General features: G+C 36.1%; 1 protein-coding gene across 1 annotated transcript in view; it reads right to left on the minus strand.

Annotated features, from left to right (window-relative positions):
- The window catches only part of LOC115453598 (irregular chiasm C-roughest protein), a 129,462-nt gene that overhangs the window by 33,738 nt on the left and 79,129 nt on the right, over positions 1-16,595 (minus strand). Inside the window, exons 5-7 of the mRNA XM_037437135.1 lie at positions 8,373-8,524; positions 4,014-4,105; positions 2,218-2,326 (exon numbers count right to left, since the gene is read on the minus strand). Of these exons, the coding sequence (XP_037293032.1) occupies positions 2,218-2,326; positions 4,014-4,105; positions 8,373-8,524 (353 nt within the window). The remainder of the gene's footprint in view (positions 1-2,217; positions 2,327-4,013; positions 4,106-8,372; positions 8,525-16,595) is intronic.

Below are 16,595 nucleotides of genomic sequence, written 5' to 3' on the forward strand. Positions count from 1 at the left end.
TCAAAATGACCCTGTAAATTATAATACGGTTGGCAACCCTAGTTTGGCCTCGCATTGGAGTGGGTACGAGTTTAGAGTAAACAGAACCCTTGATACTATTGCTATTATTTATTCTCTTCGAATTTAACCTTTGAATGATATAAACTTAGTTTTGCCTTCGTAAATCTTTAAAGATAAATATGTATGTTTCCTGTGGACTCCAAAACGTCTACAGCGAATAATCCTGATTTTTATAGCGATTGGACCATCAGAAATGGATATAGATAATATATAATTAATACTGTCTATGCAATGGGTAGGGCGTGTCGCTAATCTTGTTATGAAACAGAGCATTAGATGTATTTAATATTACCCAATTTTTTACCACTAGAACAACTGTTATGAGTTGTTTTTTTTTGTAAGAGAGCAGAGGAAAGTTAACTCACCTAATGATAAATGTAGCGAAGTCCATGGGGTAACAATTAATAACAGATAATCGGTACCCAATTGACACAATTTTGACGGCCTGTTCGTAATTAACACGCAATATGTTTTCGTAATAGTCTCTCAAGAGGATTTAATGAAACTGCCCTTTTCCTTCTAAACAGTTATTGGCAATACAAGAAAGAAACATTTATTCTCACAATATAATGCCTTACATAAAAAAATCTTAGATTACGGACCACCAAAGTCAAATTGGTTGTTGGCGTCACGTGTGCTAAACATACAAAACCCTTACAAAAAGCGAAAGGAAACACGCAGTCTTTTCAAAACAATCCAATAATATTTACTCGAAACATAAATAAGTGAATGCGTTAACTCCCTTTTTGTTTACTCTTAAAATTCGCATCTCCCCTCACCTTGGGAACATAAAAAGGAACTCGGAAAGAAACAGCGAAACGAGATACGAATAAATAAGAAGACAAAACAATAGTAAATTGGGAACGCGGTTCAAAGTTCTTTAATTAGGTAAAGAAATCTGGTAAAAGTTTGTTTTTGGTATACACGTGTTTAGAGGTAGTTCGAAGGTCAGAGTATCAATCTAAACTGATGAATATTGGATAAATAATCTTGTGATGAGCAAGAAACATCGATATATATACTACGTATTACATTTGGCGTTCCGAACATTCACTGTGTTCAACTGAATTGAACTACAATCCATTCAAAATAACTTTAGTGTGGTCAATATTGATAGCTTGTGATTGTGTATGGAGTGGCACACATGATATAAGAACTCGAGTCTAAGTGTAAACCTGGATATGAATAAAAAGTATTAGTCAAATAAGTAAAATGATTTGTTGTTCAAGTGAATAAATAGGTTATAATAGTGACGTTTTGGTTGCTATTTTAGTTCAGATTCTGAACAAATATATATAGTTTATATGGACCTACATGTCTATAGAATATATGTAAATGGCAAGAAACGATATATAAGAAAACATTTGTTACAATTCTCAAGGTAAAAGATAATTTGGAAATGGTAACTGTTATGAGCGGCGATAGCCTAGTTGGTTGTGGAACAGACTGTCGAGACGAATGTCCGCAGGTTCAAATCTCAAGGGCACACCTCTGACTTTTCTAAAAATTATGTGTTATTCTTTGTAAATTATCGCTTGCTTTAACGACGAAGGAAAACATCGTGAGGAAATCTGTATATCTGAGAAGTTCTTTATAAGATTTAAAAGGGTATGAAGTGAACTGTGTGCCTAGAGCCGCGACAAACATCCTCCATGTATGGGCGTGCATTCAGTGCGGAGACCAAGCCCAAGAATTACTAAAGGAAGAATAATGATAAGTTGAAATAACTGGTTTATTTTTTGATAAGTGACCACCATACATTGATATCTATTAAAGGATTATGAATGCAATGCCACATTTAAAAGAATAGTGCATGGATTAAAAAGAAGAAAGTGGGTCGCAAAACACCCTCGAAATCTAACAGAAAGCTATCATTGAAATAAAACTGTTTTGCTGATTTTGTCACGGTATTTATATTATAATTTTCTTTCGAAGTTGCATAGTCTTTGTAGCCTTCGTGGTTTCGGGGAGGACTGTCCGATCCGTGGCCACGAAGGGAATACTTTTATTTCAATATCTATCATCCGTGTACACATAAGAAAGCAAGCTATCATTTCACATATATTTTTTTTGGGAAACAGTGGGAGTGGGTCAAATCAGGCCATTTATGATTTTTCAGCAATAAGTCTCAAAATGCCACACTGAAATATTTCTCACCTCTATCTGTATGCTAGCAGACCTGTAGGCTCTGTCAGCTGTATTCTGCGCCTGACATGTGAAGGTCTGGTTGTGGTTTTCCTTCTTCGGAGTCATAGTTATGATGGACCTGCGAAAACAGACCTTATGAATAAGGAAATAAAAGGAAAAATAACAAAAAATAAAAATAGTCAATTATTAAAAGGTTCATACGAAAATAGATACACTCAATAGTCACTATATATAAAAAACTTGGTCATGGACATGAAAAACTAAGAGATCCTGGTATTAGGTCTCATATGTGCGAGTCCACCTGGGCGGGTACCACCGCAATGTCTATTTCTGCCGCCAAGCAGCAGTGTGTAATCACTGTTCTATTTCGCTTTGATGGAGATTGTAGCCAGTATAACTACTGGATATAATAAGACATCTCATGTCTCAGGATGGCGAGCGTGGCATACCAAACAATACTTAGTAATTCAAGGTGTTGGATGGTGTTTCTACGGTTTATGAACGGTCGTATCGTTTATTATAAGACGGAAAGCCCGTCTCGTCATTCAAGCGATCAAAAAAATCCATTCCGTATGACAAAATCTAGTATCAAAATGGAAATATACTTATCATGCAACGAATTCTCGCAATGGATCAAACCTACTACCGATATAAATATATGACTGCACTACACACATTGTAAATCGAAAAATTCCCTTATACTCTCATAACAGAAATTCGGAAACTCGCTTGCAAATGCCATCTTCGATTCCTTTCATCGAATTCCATCATGCTTTTTATAGTCAACAGTCATATTTCACTCAGAAATATTTAAAATTATATTCCGTGCATTCTGGAACTGTTTTTCAACAGTAAAATATGGATACAGAGGGAAAAATCCAAATTAATTTGCAAATAGAGCTATGAGTTTCGCGCCAATCCTCACTAGAATTTTATTTAAGATTTAATCAATTAGTGCAGCGCTGGGATATTCATTAATTATCAGACTAACTAACGGTTGTGATTTCTTTTGAGTATATTCATTTATTTTATATCATACACTTTTATGTTACGACAATTTATCTGATTAAAACTCTTGCTCCTTTCGTCTTAGAAAATAATTTTATTAGAACCTGTAAAATATTATACATTATTTAGATTCCGTCAATATTAACTCTACCACCAGTTCTCACCAGAGAAGAACGGGCAAGATAGTGGTGTTGCTCTTTTCAAATTCAGTTTAAGGTATAAACTACAGTAATTCATATTTAGAATCAACATTAATTACTTTCTTGATTCATAACTTTTCTTATTTATAGTGATAGCTTCTGCTCAATATCTCCCCGGAGTCTGAAATTTGTGCTCGATATTACAATAGCCTCCCATATCACATCATAGGACAGAACACACATGGTAATAAGTGCGTTCACTAATTGCGTCCCTGTCTACGCGTTTAGAGGCTAGAGGCGTGTCTGGTTGTGTGGGAAACCTTTATCAAAAGGTTCCCAAATTACTTTCGCATAGACCTCTTTCAAAATTTAGCTGATTGCTGTAGCTATACCTACAGCTATAGCAGATAGCTGACCCTTTTTTAGGATTCGCAGAGAGTGCATTACAATTAGCACCCAGCCATTGATAGGTGAAGCCAACATTTTAGTACTTTACTTTCAAACGTGGATCCCCATTTATGTACTTTGGACCTCTATTTTTTGTCACGCCAACGTAGACCCGTCAAGTCTCCCGTGGATCCTTGGGGAGCCACTTGGACCACTTCGGGAATCAATGATCTAAAGGCTGAATAACAAACCTACAACATTATTATTTACCTGGCTGTGAACCTCTGTCCATCAGACAAAGGCTCGATTGAGTACGTCACGCCTTGCGTCAAGACTCCAGCATTGCGGTCCACCCACGTGATCTGCGAACAAGGATACGATATAAATTGTTTCTGAGAAATCGCCAAAAATAAATTTAATTTTGGATATTAATATTGAGGTTATTAGGACAGACTCGGCGGAGTACTCCGTTCCCCTGAATCGGAGTTCCCCAGGCCAGTGACTCGTGTTGCATAACACCAGCAACCAGTACCGAGTGTAACGCGGAGGTGTAAAAATAAAGCTCGTTCCACGTAATTACCCTGGGTTTTAATTGTCTCTCTATGAATTATCTGCGGGCAGGCCTTAACCGCCGCATAATATAAGGAAATGATACTTGGTATCAGCCTGGAGTCATGAATTTGTGCCTGATATCGCGATAGGCTCTCCCTCATCGCATTATGGGACGGAATGTGGGTGGAAAGCGGTAGCACCGGTTTCACCTCTGCTTACACCTTCGGGGATAAAAGGTGTCTGTATGTTCTTTATTAAAACACGAAAGCGGCCGCTCTAGTAAAATTCAATAAGATCAGCTTTGAATTATGCTATTTGTTAAACTGTCAGCATAATTGTTATTTGCAGTCATTTGTCCTAAAATCCGATAACTGGGGCTTTATTCTCTATCGCGCACGTTATTTTAACAGTGCGTAACAAGCACGTAACGCAACGCATCATGTTTAGGACTATAGAAATTTGGCTTACAGATTACCATTCCACGCACATTTCTCGAAGATAACATGACATGGCCGCGTTACGCGTTTACACTATCATACAGTATAAGAGCCCTGCAAGACAAACAGCATAAAAAACCAATCCAATTTATCGTACAACTAAAAATGTTATATGACATGTCCACAACAATAATAATCAACTTTAATCGATGGAAGTTAAGTCTAATACCGCCTGCACTACAGTGGGACAATTAAATATGTGTTTATCGAATAGTAAAATACAGCATTATCGCATGACCTATAAAGCGAAACTGGGCCATAGACATCGTTACTATATTCCTCATTCACACGTTTTAAAAACCTTCACATACAATTGTCAAATGCTCTCTGTTGCATCTCACGGGACGTCACAATTTCGTCGCGGCATCATTTTCAATTTAGCCCCTAATTGTGCCCGGTCCCGCTTCGAGTTAAATGAAACACCCGCCACAAACAAATTGACAACCGACTTTATTGTATGGGTGAAGTCTCCGGGGCTTGACAAAACTCGATTTTAGAACTCATTTTGTAATTAATTTTGTTTGTTGATTGTTCTGTGGAATTTGTTAAGTATTTCGTGTTTTGTGCTGGCTTTAAAATCTTAGTGTCTTGTAATTATTTTCTTAATATAGTTTTTTCTTTGTAGTTGTCTATCTAGGTCTAGTCTAGGGTCTTACAATGTTTTAGGTACATTGGTAGTACGTAGTCTTTGAAGCATCTTTCTAAATTCGTTTCTTAGCATTTAGCAAGCTGCCGAGCTTTTGAACTAAAAACTCACAAAACCAGCTCTACTTTTTGAACTAACACGGCAAAATGAACCCACTGTACTTAAAGGGACGTGGAGCAGGGTGCAGATAGAGTGCCTAAAGGTGATTACCCCTCGGCAGTCGACATAATTATGCCGGCCTGTTGGAACCGAATATACACAGGCTGATCCCGGAGCGCGACACTTACGTGGGCCACTATGGTGGATGTTATCCTACCACCAGTGCCACAACTTTATCAATAACTTAATTGGAAAAAAATATTCCAACTCAAGTCGAACTTTATACCGTTAAAATTGGTTTGATTGAACTTAATGGATTGCAGTAATTGCTATTTGTTACTCGTGGATTAGGCTGACTCAAATGACGTAATAATGAAAATCACATTACAAATTCAAGTATATTTTGCATCAAATAATGCTTTTAAATATATAATTAACTAAAACTAATTATCTATGTTATTGCGAATGAAATACATAAATTACTAGATTAAGTTAGTAAGTTAGTACATACAATATTCCATGGTCCAAAATTTTGTACATTCTCTTTAATATAACATGTAAATTTTAATATTTTCGTGCATTATCTTGTAAGTGCAAGATCGAATGATTTTATCCGTTAATTAACAACAAATAATTGTATGTGTAAAGATCGGATCTCAGCGCATAGACAATATTCTCTTGACATCTCTTAATATTTTCTAAAGATCAATTGAAATCTAAACACAATTAATTTTTATGCCCTTCGTACCTTTTCCTTACTCCAAACCGAAGTTGGTAAAACACTTTTTCAAAATAAATTTTGTAGATAAATATTTGCTTAATTTTACTACTACTTTCCTGCTCGACTTCAACCATTGGCTACAATAATTTGTTATCGTCTTAATAAATAGCTCGCGTTAATAAATTACAATAGACATTAGTGTCATTCTATGAAATAGATGACAGACCTGATCAGAAAAATAGAGTATACCTATTTTTCTTGTTAAACCTCTAACCGTGGCTTAAAAACAAGATCAAAAACTCAAGAATCACGTTCAAATAAAAACACTTAGTCAAGTAAAATTCTACCTAGTCACGAAGGAATTAGGCCTTGAATTAGGAAAAATATGTATGAATAGAGACCGTTATAATAACAGGCGAATTTCCATTACATTGTGACGTTGATTAATTAGAATTATCACTGCTTTTAAAAGGGATGACGTGAAAGAACTTGGCCAAAATATTTATCCGTTAGAACTACAATGTTACCTATGGTTTAGATAATTGTGACGAATTTTGAATCTTTGTTAATCAATAAGCTGTTCAATTGGTTGTTTGCTAGACATTTCAAAAACAACTTAACATGTTTTAACAGTAGGTACATTTTTTTATAATTAAGGAAAACCGATACATTATTTTAGTAAAGCCTTGAAACTTAGTATATTATGGTGTGAGTTCCAAATTCATTTAAATCCGTTCAACTATTTCAGCGTTTACTTCTAACAAACATCGTAGCATCTTCGGAATTCGCATTTATAGCATTTATTTATTTGTAATAAGGTACATCAACAGCACTACATATTACATCATTCAATACGATAAAATAATAAGGTACGGCATTTGATATGTGTGCTACTAATAGGTGAACACAGTATTTACTACTAACAAGAACGTCTTATCGAACGCATATAATAATAATAATATCAGCCCTGTATTATAAGTACTGTCCCACTGTTGGACACGGGCCTCCTCTACTACTGAGAGGGATTAGGCCTTAGTCCACCACGCTGGCCTAGTGCGGATCGGTAGACTTCACACACCTTCGAAATTCCTATAGAGAATTTCTCAGGTGTGCAGGTTTCCTCACGATGTTTTCCTTTACCGTTAAATCAAGCGATAATTCACAAAGAATACACACTTAATTTTTTAGAAAAGTCAGAGGTGTGTGCCCTTGGGATTTGAACCTGCGGACATTCGTCTTAGCAGTCCGTTCCACAACCAACTAGGCTATCGCCGCTTTTAATATAATGCATATAATGATGCTTCCGTGTAATTTAAACAATACGCACAGAGACGTTTCCCCTACTTCCTCTCTATGAGATTGGAATATGTTTTCCCTTCCATTCGTACCTGTCAACTCTGATCCCATTATTCATTTCCTCGTATCTTTAACATTATCCATTCACCTTTCCATTTGTCTCGAAGGAAACGATATTATGTATTTATTATAATGATACATATGTTTGTAATAGACTAGCTTTTGCCCGCGCTTTCGCTTGTGTGAAAATAAAATTCGAGATATTTTCCATAGGGTTTATAGCACTCAGGAGGAATTTATCTTCCTATTAGTGAAAGAATTTTCAAAATCGATTCAGTAGTTCCAGTTATAAGCCCTTATAACTATAACATTTTTCTATTTAAAATAATAGTATAGATATTTATAAACATAGATAATATTTCTAAGATTTCAATACTATGATTAGAAATAATTCTATCAACGAACTATATGCAAAAATAATTGAGCCTGGAAATAATTAATTTCCTCTTATACAATACAAGATCTGTGTCGTATTAGGTTATTACTACGAATCTAATAAGCAATGCTACTTTGAGGGTAATTTCTTCTACGATTCGGATTCATTCAAAGACTAAACTTCCAGTACAAATCCTTACTTTTAAATCGAAACTTAATTACTCAGCTCTCGTGTTAAAGCAAAATCTCAGGTTCAAAGTCCATTGAAACTCTAATAATGCATCGAAAATAAAATACAAATGAAATTCGTATCAAACACCTTTTACAAATGAAGACTTAACTCCAAAGCCCACGCAACGCATTGTAATACAAATCAATCGTACCTCAGCAGGCGGCTTCCCACCAACGGACACGCACTCCAATTTGATCTTCCTGTCTTCAGTTGTAGAGTAGTAATTGCCTTGAAGTATTTTAGGAGGCTCCGGTGGCACCAAAACACTGAGCCGAGCGTATCTCGACCGAATGGCGGGTTCACCTGCAACAAAGGTTATTTTGATTTGTTTCGAATGAACTTTATGTAGTCTCAGTGTCGTAATTGTATTGCGATAGGATATCAACATAGGTCTCAAGTTCAAATCTTGAATCGGGCAAATTGATATTGGTTTTTTTTGTTCAGTATTGGAGAAAAGAATTTTTGACGTATATGGTGATAAGTTCCTTCCCCATCACATCATGGGTCCGAAATGTTAGACTACTTGCAGCAGACTGGCCTCAGCCTACCTTATCGGCGTAAAGGCGTGAAGTGGATTTGTTTTAATTTTTCCTCGTAATTGTTCTACCGAAGTAAAAATATGAAAAGGTGAGATACGGATATTTGCCTGCTTGAAGAGTTAAGCATGGTAGGACCACTGTCTTATTTCTTCTCACGGCAAGCTAATGTGACAATTAGATGTTTTGTAGTAAATGAGATTAAGAAACGCCCAAACAGTACATCAACTTTGTTCTAATTATAATAATTATTTTTCTTGAAAATTGTACAGTTATTTTTAACTAGCCTTGGCCTTTGGTTCCGTCCGCGTAAAAGAGTTTTTTCTTGATCTAATAACAACTGAAACGTTCTATATATTGCTTTTGTAAATAGGGTTAAGGTTTTATGAAATAAACATACTCATTTAAATGAAGAATTTAAAAATAATTTCCAAAATTGAACCCACAAGTGTTGCAAATTAAGGCTCAATTTCGGAGCTCAATTGAGAAATTAAAGGGTAATTTAAAACGTTATTACTTTTGAGAAGAATATAATTGCGACAATCGGTAATCTCGTGGTATTGAGTTCAGTTTTTGTTGTTTTTTTATCGCTCGTAATCACAAGCGTCTAGAAAGAACTTCAATGGTATATTTGCTATAGGTCATTTGTATTTTGCCAGCCAGCAACTACTTTATACATTATGTAAACCCATCGTTGTGATGACATTCTTTGGACTACGAGAACGTCTGCCCTACAGCCGTCTCCTGTAAGGAGGATGGTTGTATGCACACGCGTACGCGACCTTTAATATATGGGAGAAAGAGTAGTGTGGTTTTATTCGGTAGGATGTACATACCAGTCCGGCAAAAATGCGTCAATGGAATTCTGTGGTTTGAACAATGGACCAGAAAAAGTGTGTCATGTTCCAGAAACAATCAAACGGGCCGGCATAATTGTACCGACTGGTGACAGATAATTATCTGTCGTCAGTCTCTTAGGACCTTACACCAATGAGATCATTTTGTTGAGAAAAAAAATCACAGGGTTGCTGATCTCTTTTACAGTGGTTAGAAAAGAGAATTGGATTCCTAATTAAAGAAAACTAGGTAACGGCAGAGAGTAATAAATAAACCCGTTAGCTCTCCCATACCTAAGAACATACATATGTATCTTCAAAATAGTCCGTAAAATTCACCCAAGTACGGCAACCCTTGAAAAGCGAATGTAACTGAGTGTGACGAGTCGAAATTAGGCTCGGGGCCTTTGAAAAAATCTATGACATTCAGGTAGCCGATGACACGGTTAGATCAACGAACTTTATGAAGACAGGCTTTCAATTCAGAGGAACATTCATTTCGGGTTTTTCAGTAAACTGACTATCTTGACATGAGATTTTCGGTTAGAAATTGTTTTCGACAAATCTGCTATTTGAAGTTTTTATAATGTAAATGCGTGAGAAATGTCACAAACAATACGACTATCCGTAAACAGTAGCCACCATCCGAATAACGAAGGATTGTAGCGAAGCATGCGCTTATTGAATAGATATTAAGACTTATAATGCTAAGTAATTGCACTGACTGCTGTATTATTCTTCCCTATTCTCAAATATTTTTCAAACCTGCACACCAATGACGGCAAATGGAGTAGGGGTTCAATAGAATGTCGACTGATGATGGATGATTACCCCTCGGTAGTTGATACAATTATGCCGGTCTGTTAAAACCGTTATACATAGACTGATTTCTCCATCTTTTCTCAATGGCTGTCCTGAGCAGACGTTCTCAACCCCGTTAGTGGGTTGTTTTCAGCATGGTCACTCAATTCCCAATGGTTGCGAGCGCCTAATCTACTCTCCCGAAAGTCCTATTTGTTTGTATAAGCTGATCCGTGTCGATCTAATAAACGTATTTCAGGTTAAAAAGAGGTATAATGAAAACTTCGTCTCATCAGTGGATATTCTGTCTGAACGCCACTCCGTTTACCATCAAATGGAATGGGTTTCAACGCATTAAAATAAATAAGTTTATACAGCGTCTTTTTCTTCAGCCTTCACCCAATGTTGAGTAAAAGCCTCTTCCATATTTCGCCAACGGATACGGCGTCTAATAATAAGCAACAGTAATCTGTAAGCTAGGCAGAGCACTCTAGATATTAATTAGTGTAATGTAAACCAGAATGCTATTCAAATACTAATTCATTAAACAATAAATAATATAGATAAATTCACCGCGAGCTAACAGCGTAGATAGAACAAGAGTATTTATTTATTCAACAATTCAAATTGAAACAACCGTTTGAAATATCTTGGAAGTAGATATTAAAATTACTATGTCTTTGAATCAAGTTAAATAACGTTATGTTATGAGCAATTAAATGAAAACGGGTTTTCGTATCTTGTTTTGAGTGAGAGTTTTGGATATTGAAATCTTTATGTTTGAGTGTATAAATGTCTAATTTGGAAATATGTTATAATTGTACGCGGTATGGATACGAATACCGCGCTGAGGTCCTAGGTTCGAATCCCGAGTGGGGCCAAAATTTGTTAGGAAGTTAGCGGTGTAACTCCCCCGTGTCTCGGAAAGCACGTAAAGCCGTTGGTCCTGCGCTTGGTCTCTTTCCGGTCAAATCAGATTGCCGTCTCACCGGACTACGACGGTGATGGGACTGAGCGCACTTGTGTATTGCGTACACACTTGTGCACTATAATATCTCTTGCGTACCTGTCTGATCTCCGTTGAGATTTGCCGCCGTGACCGTGATTTGACTAAGAAGGAATCACAGTTTACTTGTGCTAAGACGATAATTTTTTTTTTACAAATAAACGACTGACAAATTCCTTAATCTCGTCTCAATACGAATGTACTAATTGTGCTTCCGTTTAGCTCTTTAAAGATAGAAGTGTGTTTTTTTGTTACATTTCAATCATGTGAATAGTTGTTAACCAAGTAAGATATCTACAAGAAATGCATAAGTCAAAATATCATATCCTCAACAATCAAAAGAAATCTTTCTAAATATGAAACACTAAACATTAAGATAGTACAAAGCACAACAAAGAATATAAACAGCAACATCTTTATTCAAAACAGAACACATTTCAAAAAGGCACTCGCGAATCCTCGGTGGTAAAAATGAACGATTTACATGAAACTAATGGCGAGAACTTTGTTTTTTATCATCGCCGAGCCACAATGAACAAACTGGCTTGAGGCAAAATCACAAAACTTTGCACTATTTAAGTTGGAAACTCGGAAAGTCGTTGCGAAATACCCGGAGTCCACACGATCGCGTTGTCTTTTCCCCTTGTTGTATTAAATTGTGATCTCGGGGTATCGTAAGTTAGTTAGTGGGACCGCAAATTTGTGGAACTTTCGAGATTTATTGAATTATGGTAATCTTAGAGACGTGGTCTATTTCAATGGATTAGAGTTGATAATTAGTGATGAAAGCAGAAGTTTGGAGCTTGCTTGATTCTATCGTACTAACTAAGTTGATTTTAATCGCAAGGGAGTAGATAGAAAAAGCCAAATGCAGTAACGGGTTTACAAGTTTATATGCCAGGCAATTATAGCCGGTAAGTATAAGAAAATAAATGTCAAACGAAAAATTGAATGAATTTTAATCAACTAAAACTTGTTTTTTTTAAGTCTTAATATATTGGAATTAGACATACAAGCGTTTTACGATAAGGACTTTAAAATTCCACGAAAACGTCTTCAAGAAGTAAACAGTAAAAGAGGTATTTTGTCTACTTAATAAGATTGAGTTTCCTTTTGCTTTAAAATATTCTACGAAGTTGCGAAGAATCTCAAAAACTATCCAGGTTATATATGATATTGTATCAATTTAAACAGAATCAACATCTAAACAAAACTATAGCCAACAATGATCTAAGGTGAAGTAAGAAGGGCAGAAAGGCATTGAACTTTCACGATATCAGACACTAACTATAACTTCGCAACGAAATCCATTGTAGATTAAGCCGTACCAATTAATTCTAAACATTTCAAAGCATTAATACTACATACATTCAATATACAGTTAATATCTTAATTCAAATTCTCATGGTTAAGTAAGGTGACAAAGACAGAGGGATAAACATTAATAAACACACAATTCCAGTATTTAACAAACAAAGAACCGTTCCAGATAAGACGGGAATCAAAGTTTATATCCAGATGCAAATTAATTTCGCAGACCTTTTTGCATTTGAAAAGGCACTTGAATCTTCGAAGCCACTTGAAAGACGGCATGATCCCGGTATTAAATTTGATAAATTGTATGAAAGGGTCCTGAAGATGAAGATTATATATGAATTGTGTTTCGAGAATGCAGTTTTCAGACAGAGGGATCTTTTAAGACATTGTTAAAGTTTAAAGGTGGGGTGCTATTATGACTTCATCGTGAAGGGTTCAGGGTACCCTCAATAATTTTGATTATGTATTCACGTCGTTCTAAGGGTTGCTCACCAGATATGGGAGCTAAGCGGCTCTCTATAGGAAAATTCATAATGGCATAACTTTCTACATGTATTTATTGGTGGTAGATCTCTCATATGTGAGAGTCCGCCTGGGTAGGTACCACCGCAATGTCTATTTATGTCGCCAAGCAGTTGTAGTCACTGTTGTGTTCCAGTTTGAAGGACATTGTAGCAAGTACTACAATGTCCTTCAAACTGGACATAATAAGACTTAACATCTCATGTCTCAGGATGGTGAGCGCAGTGGAATATCAAATAATACTTTGTAGTTCAATGTTTTATGGGCGGTCGTATCACTTACCATCGGGCGAACTTCAAGCTCGTCTCGTCATTCAAAGCAATAAAATAATTTGCTCAGGTCTACTGGAAATGTTCCTAAAAATGTCACATCATTCGATGGCTTTTCTATGGTTCCTTGCAATACTTAGTTACGAACAGTTTTAGTGGAAGCCCGCCCTTAATAGAAGGTTTTATGTTGTTACAAAATTAATGAGGAAACCGATCGGATATATGAGATCGTCGACGTTGTGTTTAGCAAAATATAATATCATTTTGTTGCCTGTTTGGTTTAGTGACAGCATATATAGGCTGTTGACTAGAAGGTCGTGAGTTCAATTATTATCAAAGCGGGCAATACTTTGTGTTGGATATTACATGATATCCAACACAAAGTATTGCCATTTTCATACCAGTCATAAATTATATGCCTCGGTGGCATAGTTGTGTTGCATGCGCGGTAAGCAGCGCTGTGAGGTCCTGGGTTCGAATCCCGGGTCGGGCAGTGATATTTGGGTTTTTCTGCCCAGTATCAGCTCGGAGCCTGGAATTAGTGCCCGATATGGCGATAAGCTCGCCCCCTATTACATCATGGGACGGATCACGCTTGGCGAAAAGTGGGCGCCCTGGTTGCGCCTCTGCATACCCCTTCGGGAATAAATGCGTGATGATGTGTGTGTGTATGAATTATAAGGATCCACTGCTGGGGTCGGGTTGTGATGTGAGGTGTTCGATCTTTTGTATACCATGCTTCTTTAATACAAATGAGACGACGTTATGTATAACCATGATATTTTCTCAAGCATTATCAAGTAAATTGTTTTTAGATTTACTAAATCGTTAACAAGTGTATTACAAGCAGATATTACAGCTGTAGAGGAGAGCCAGTAGAGTTTGACTGCACCGAACCTTCGAATGTCAGATATCTGATATTCTTAGTAAAGGTCAAAAGTGCCCTGAACCGGCGGGAATGCATGAATGATCGATGAAGGTGGAAAAAGCGAGAGAAGTTTGTCAGAATCGTGCAAAATGGCAATCTATAGTCACTGCCCACCCCTATGGTATAGTAACGCGATACTATGTATGTATGTCTGCTGTAATTTAAATATTATCATTCTAATTTCAAACTTTGAATAAGATAAATTACGTAAATTTCTTTATCATTTTTATTTTAAACCAGTACGTTTATTTTATATTTCTTTTTTAAATTCAAACCCAGAAGGAAACCTTACAGACTATTATCCCTTATCTAGTAAACGCTTACAATATTGCATAGCACGTCCTACGTAAACCGTGGGGTGATCCTAATCGGAATTTACGTCTGTTTCACCCCTACTAAGGGTGAAAATAGATCCCACCGTATCTATAATCTTGAAGCGGATGAGGGTGATAGAATTTATATTTTCTTTATCTTAGTAAAGGAGATTATTTTTAGATTTATTTGGATTATTTGAGGTCATTGACTGGTTACTATTTTAAGAATAATCAAATCTAGTAAAAACGTTAAGTATATGAAATTCTAAACTTAGCAGTTTAAATTTTTCTCCAAGATTTTTATAACGTTTAGAAGAAGAAATCCAAAAAACGGGTAGCATGAAGTTCTAGCTGACCAGTCTAAAATGTTTAGAACAATTTAGAAGAAAAGCACAACAATTACGATAAACAAAATTAAAACACGCCACAAAAACGAAATTACTTGTTCAAATCGAAAAACAAACAACCAAAATTTTCGAGGGATCTTTCCCCAAACTGAATAAATGGTCAAATCCATTACAAAACATGCCGCGGAACCGATTAAATCATTTATAAACCACAAATGGAAATTGAAAGTCATGAAAAATAAAAATACACGGCCGATGGGTGGAATTAAAAGAAAATTACGCTGCGAGGGTTGAATTACAATTGATATTAGAAGAACCAACAAAAAATGCTGGACTTTACTAAAGGATTTCGTAGAAATGCCTTGATTCTATTTAATTACGAGGTATTAAAAACGATATTAAAAAACAGTGAGAAAATAGAAACATCTATTCAATTCCATTGAATTCATATTACGAATAAGCATTGTAAAAAAAAAGGTGGAGACTAAGGAAGGAAAGAGAAAAGCTCAAGCAATTATTGATAAAGAAAACGCAGCAAAACGCTTACGCATTGACACAGACAATACTAGTGGTTTATTAGTTTCCTTTAAACATAAATACTATCTGTAGGGCATGGACAATACCACATTCAATAAGTGCACAGAACAACAATAGATGGCACTAGCTGTTACAAACAAGTATTTTGATATTAATACTAATAATTATTGTGTTGTATAAACGTTAAAAAGCAGCGATAGCCTAGTTGGTTGTGGAACGGACTGCCGAGACGAATGTCCGCAGGTTCAAATCCCAAAATCATGTGTGTATTCTTTGTGAATTATCGTTTGCTTTATTGGTGAAGGAAAACATCGCGAGGAACCTGAGAAGTTCGCTATAGGAATTTCGAGGGTGTGTGTAGTCCACCAATCCGCACTAGGCCAGCGTGGTGGACTTAGGCCTAATCCCTCTCAGTAGTAGAGGAGGCCCGTGCTCAGCAGTGGGCAAGTATATAATACAGGGCTGATATTATTATTATTATAAATGTTAGAACTATATACAAAATTTCAATTTATTTCCTATACTATTTATTTTTAAAATATTCCAAATAATTTGAAAGTTTATAACAATCTCATTCGTATAATATAAAATGTGTAAGTTTCCATTTTCAGCACTACACTCCTTGTACATTTCAAATTATATATGTGCAAGAGAATATGAATTATCCCCTTCATAGAACCCTAAAAAGCACAGTGGGCATAGCAGCAGAAATTTATTAAGAGCAAACACAATTTCACGAGTAACGACCGAAGAGCAAAAACAATAGTTATATTGAATGGAAGATGTAAGGATTGGTATAATTGGAAAAGGTTAGCGGGTTATATTTCATCTATGAATCCGTCATAGCCGAATTTCGACCACGGCAGCCAATCTCAATAGAGACCAGCCAGGTACGCAGGAGATATTATAGTACACAAGTGAGTGCGCAATACACAATCACTCTCTGTTCTTTCACTCTTAT

Source organism: Manduca sexta, chromosome 2 (genome assembly GCF_014839805.1).
Source record: "Manduca sexta isolate Smith_Timp_Sample1 chromosome 2, JHU_Msex_v1.0, whole genome shotgun sequence".
NCBI lineage: Eukaryota > Metazoa > Arthropoda > Insecta > Lepidoptera > Sphingidae > Manduca > Manduca sexta.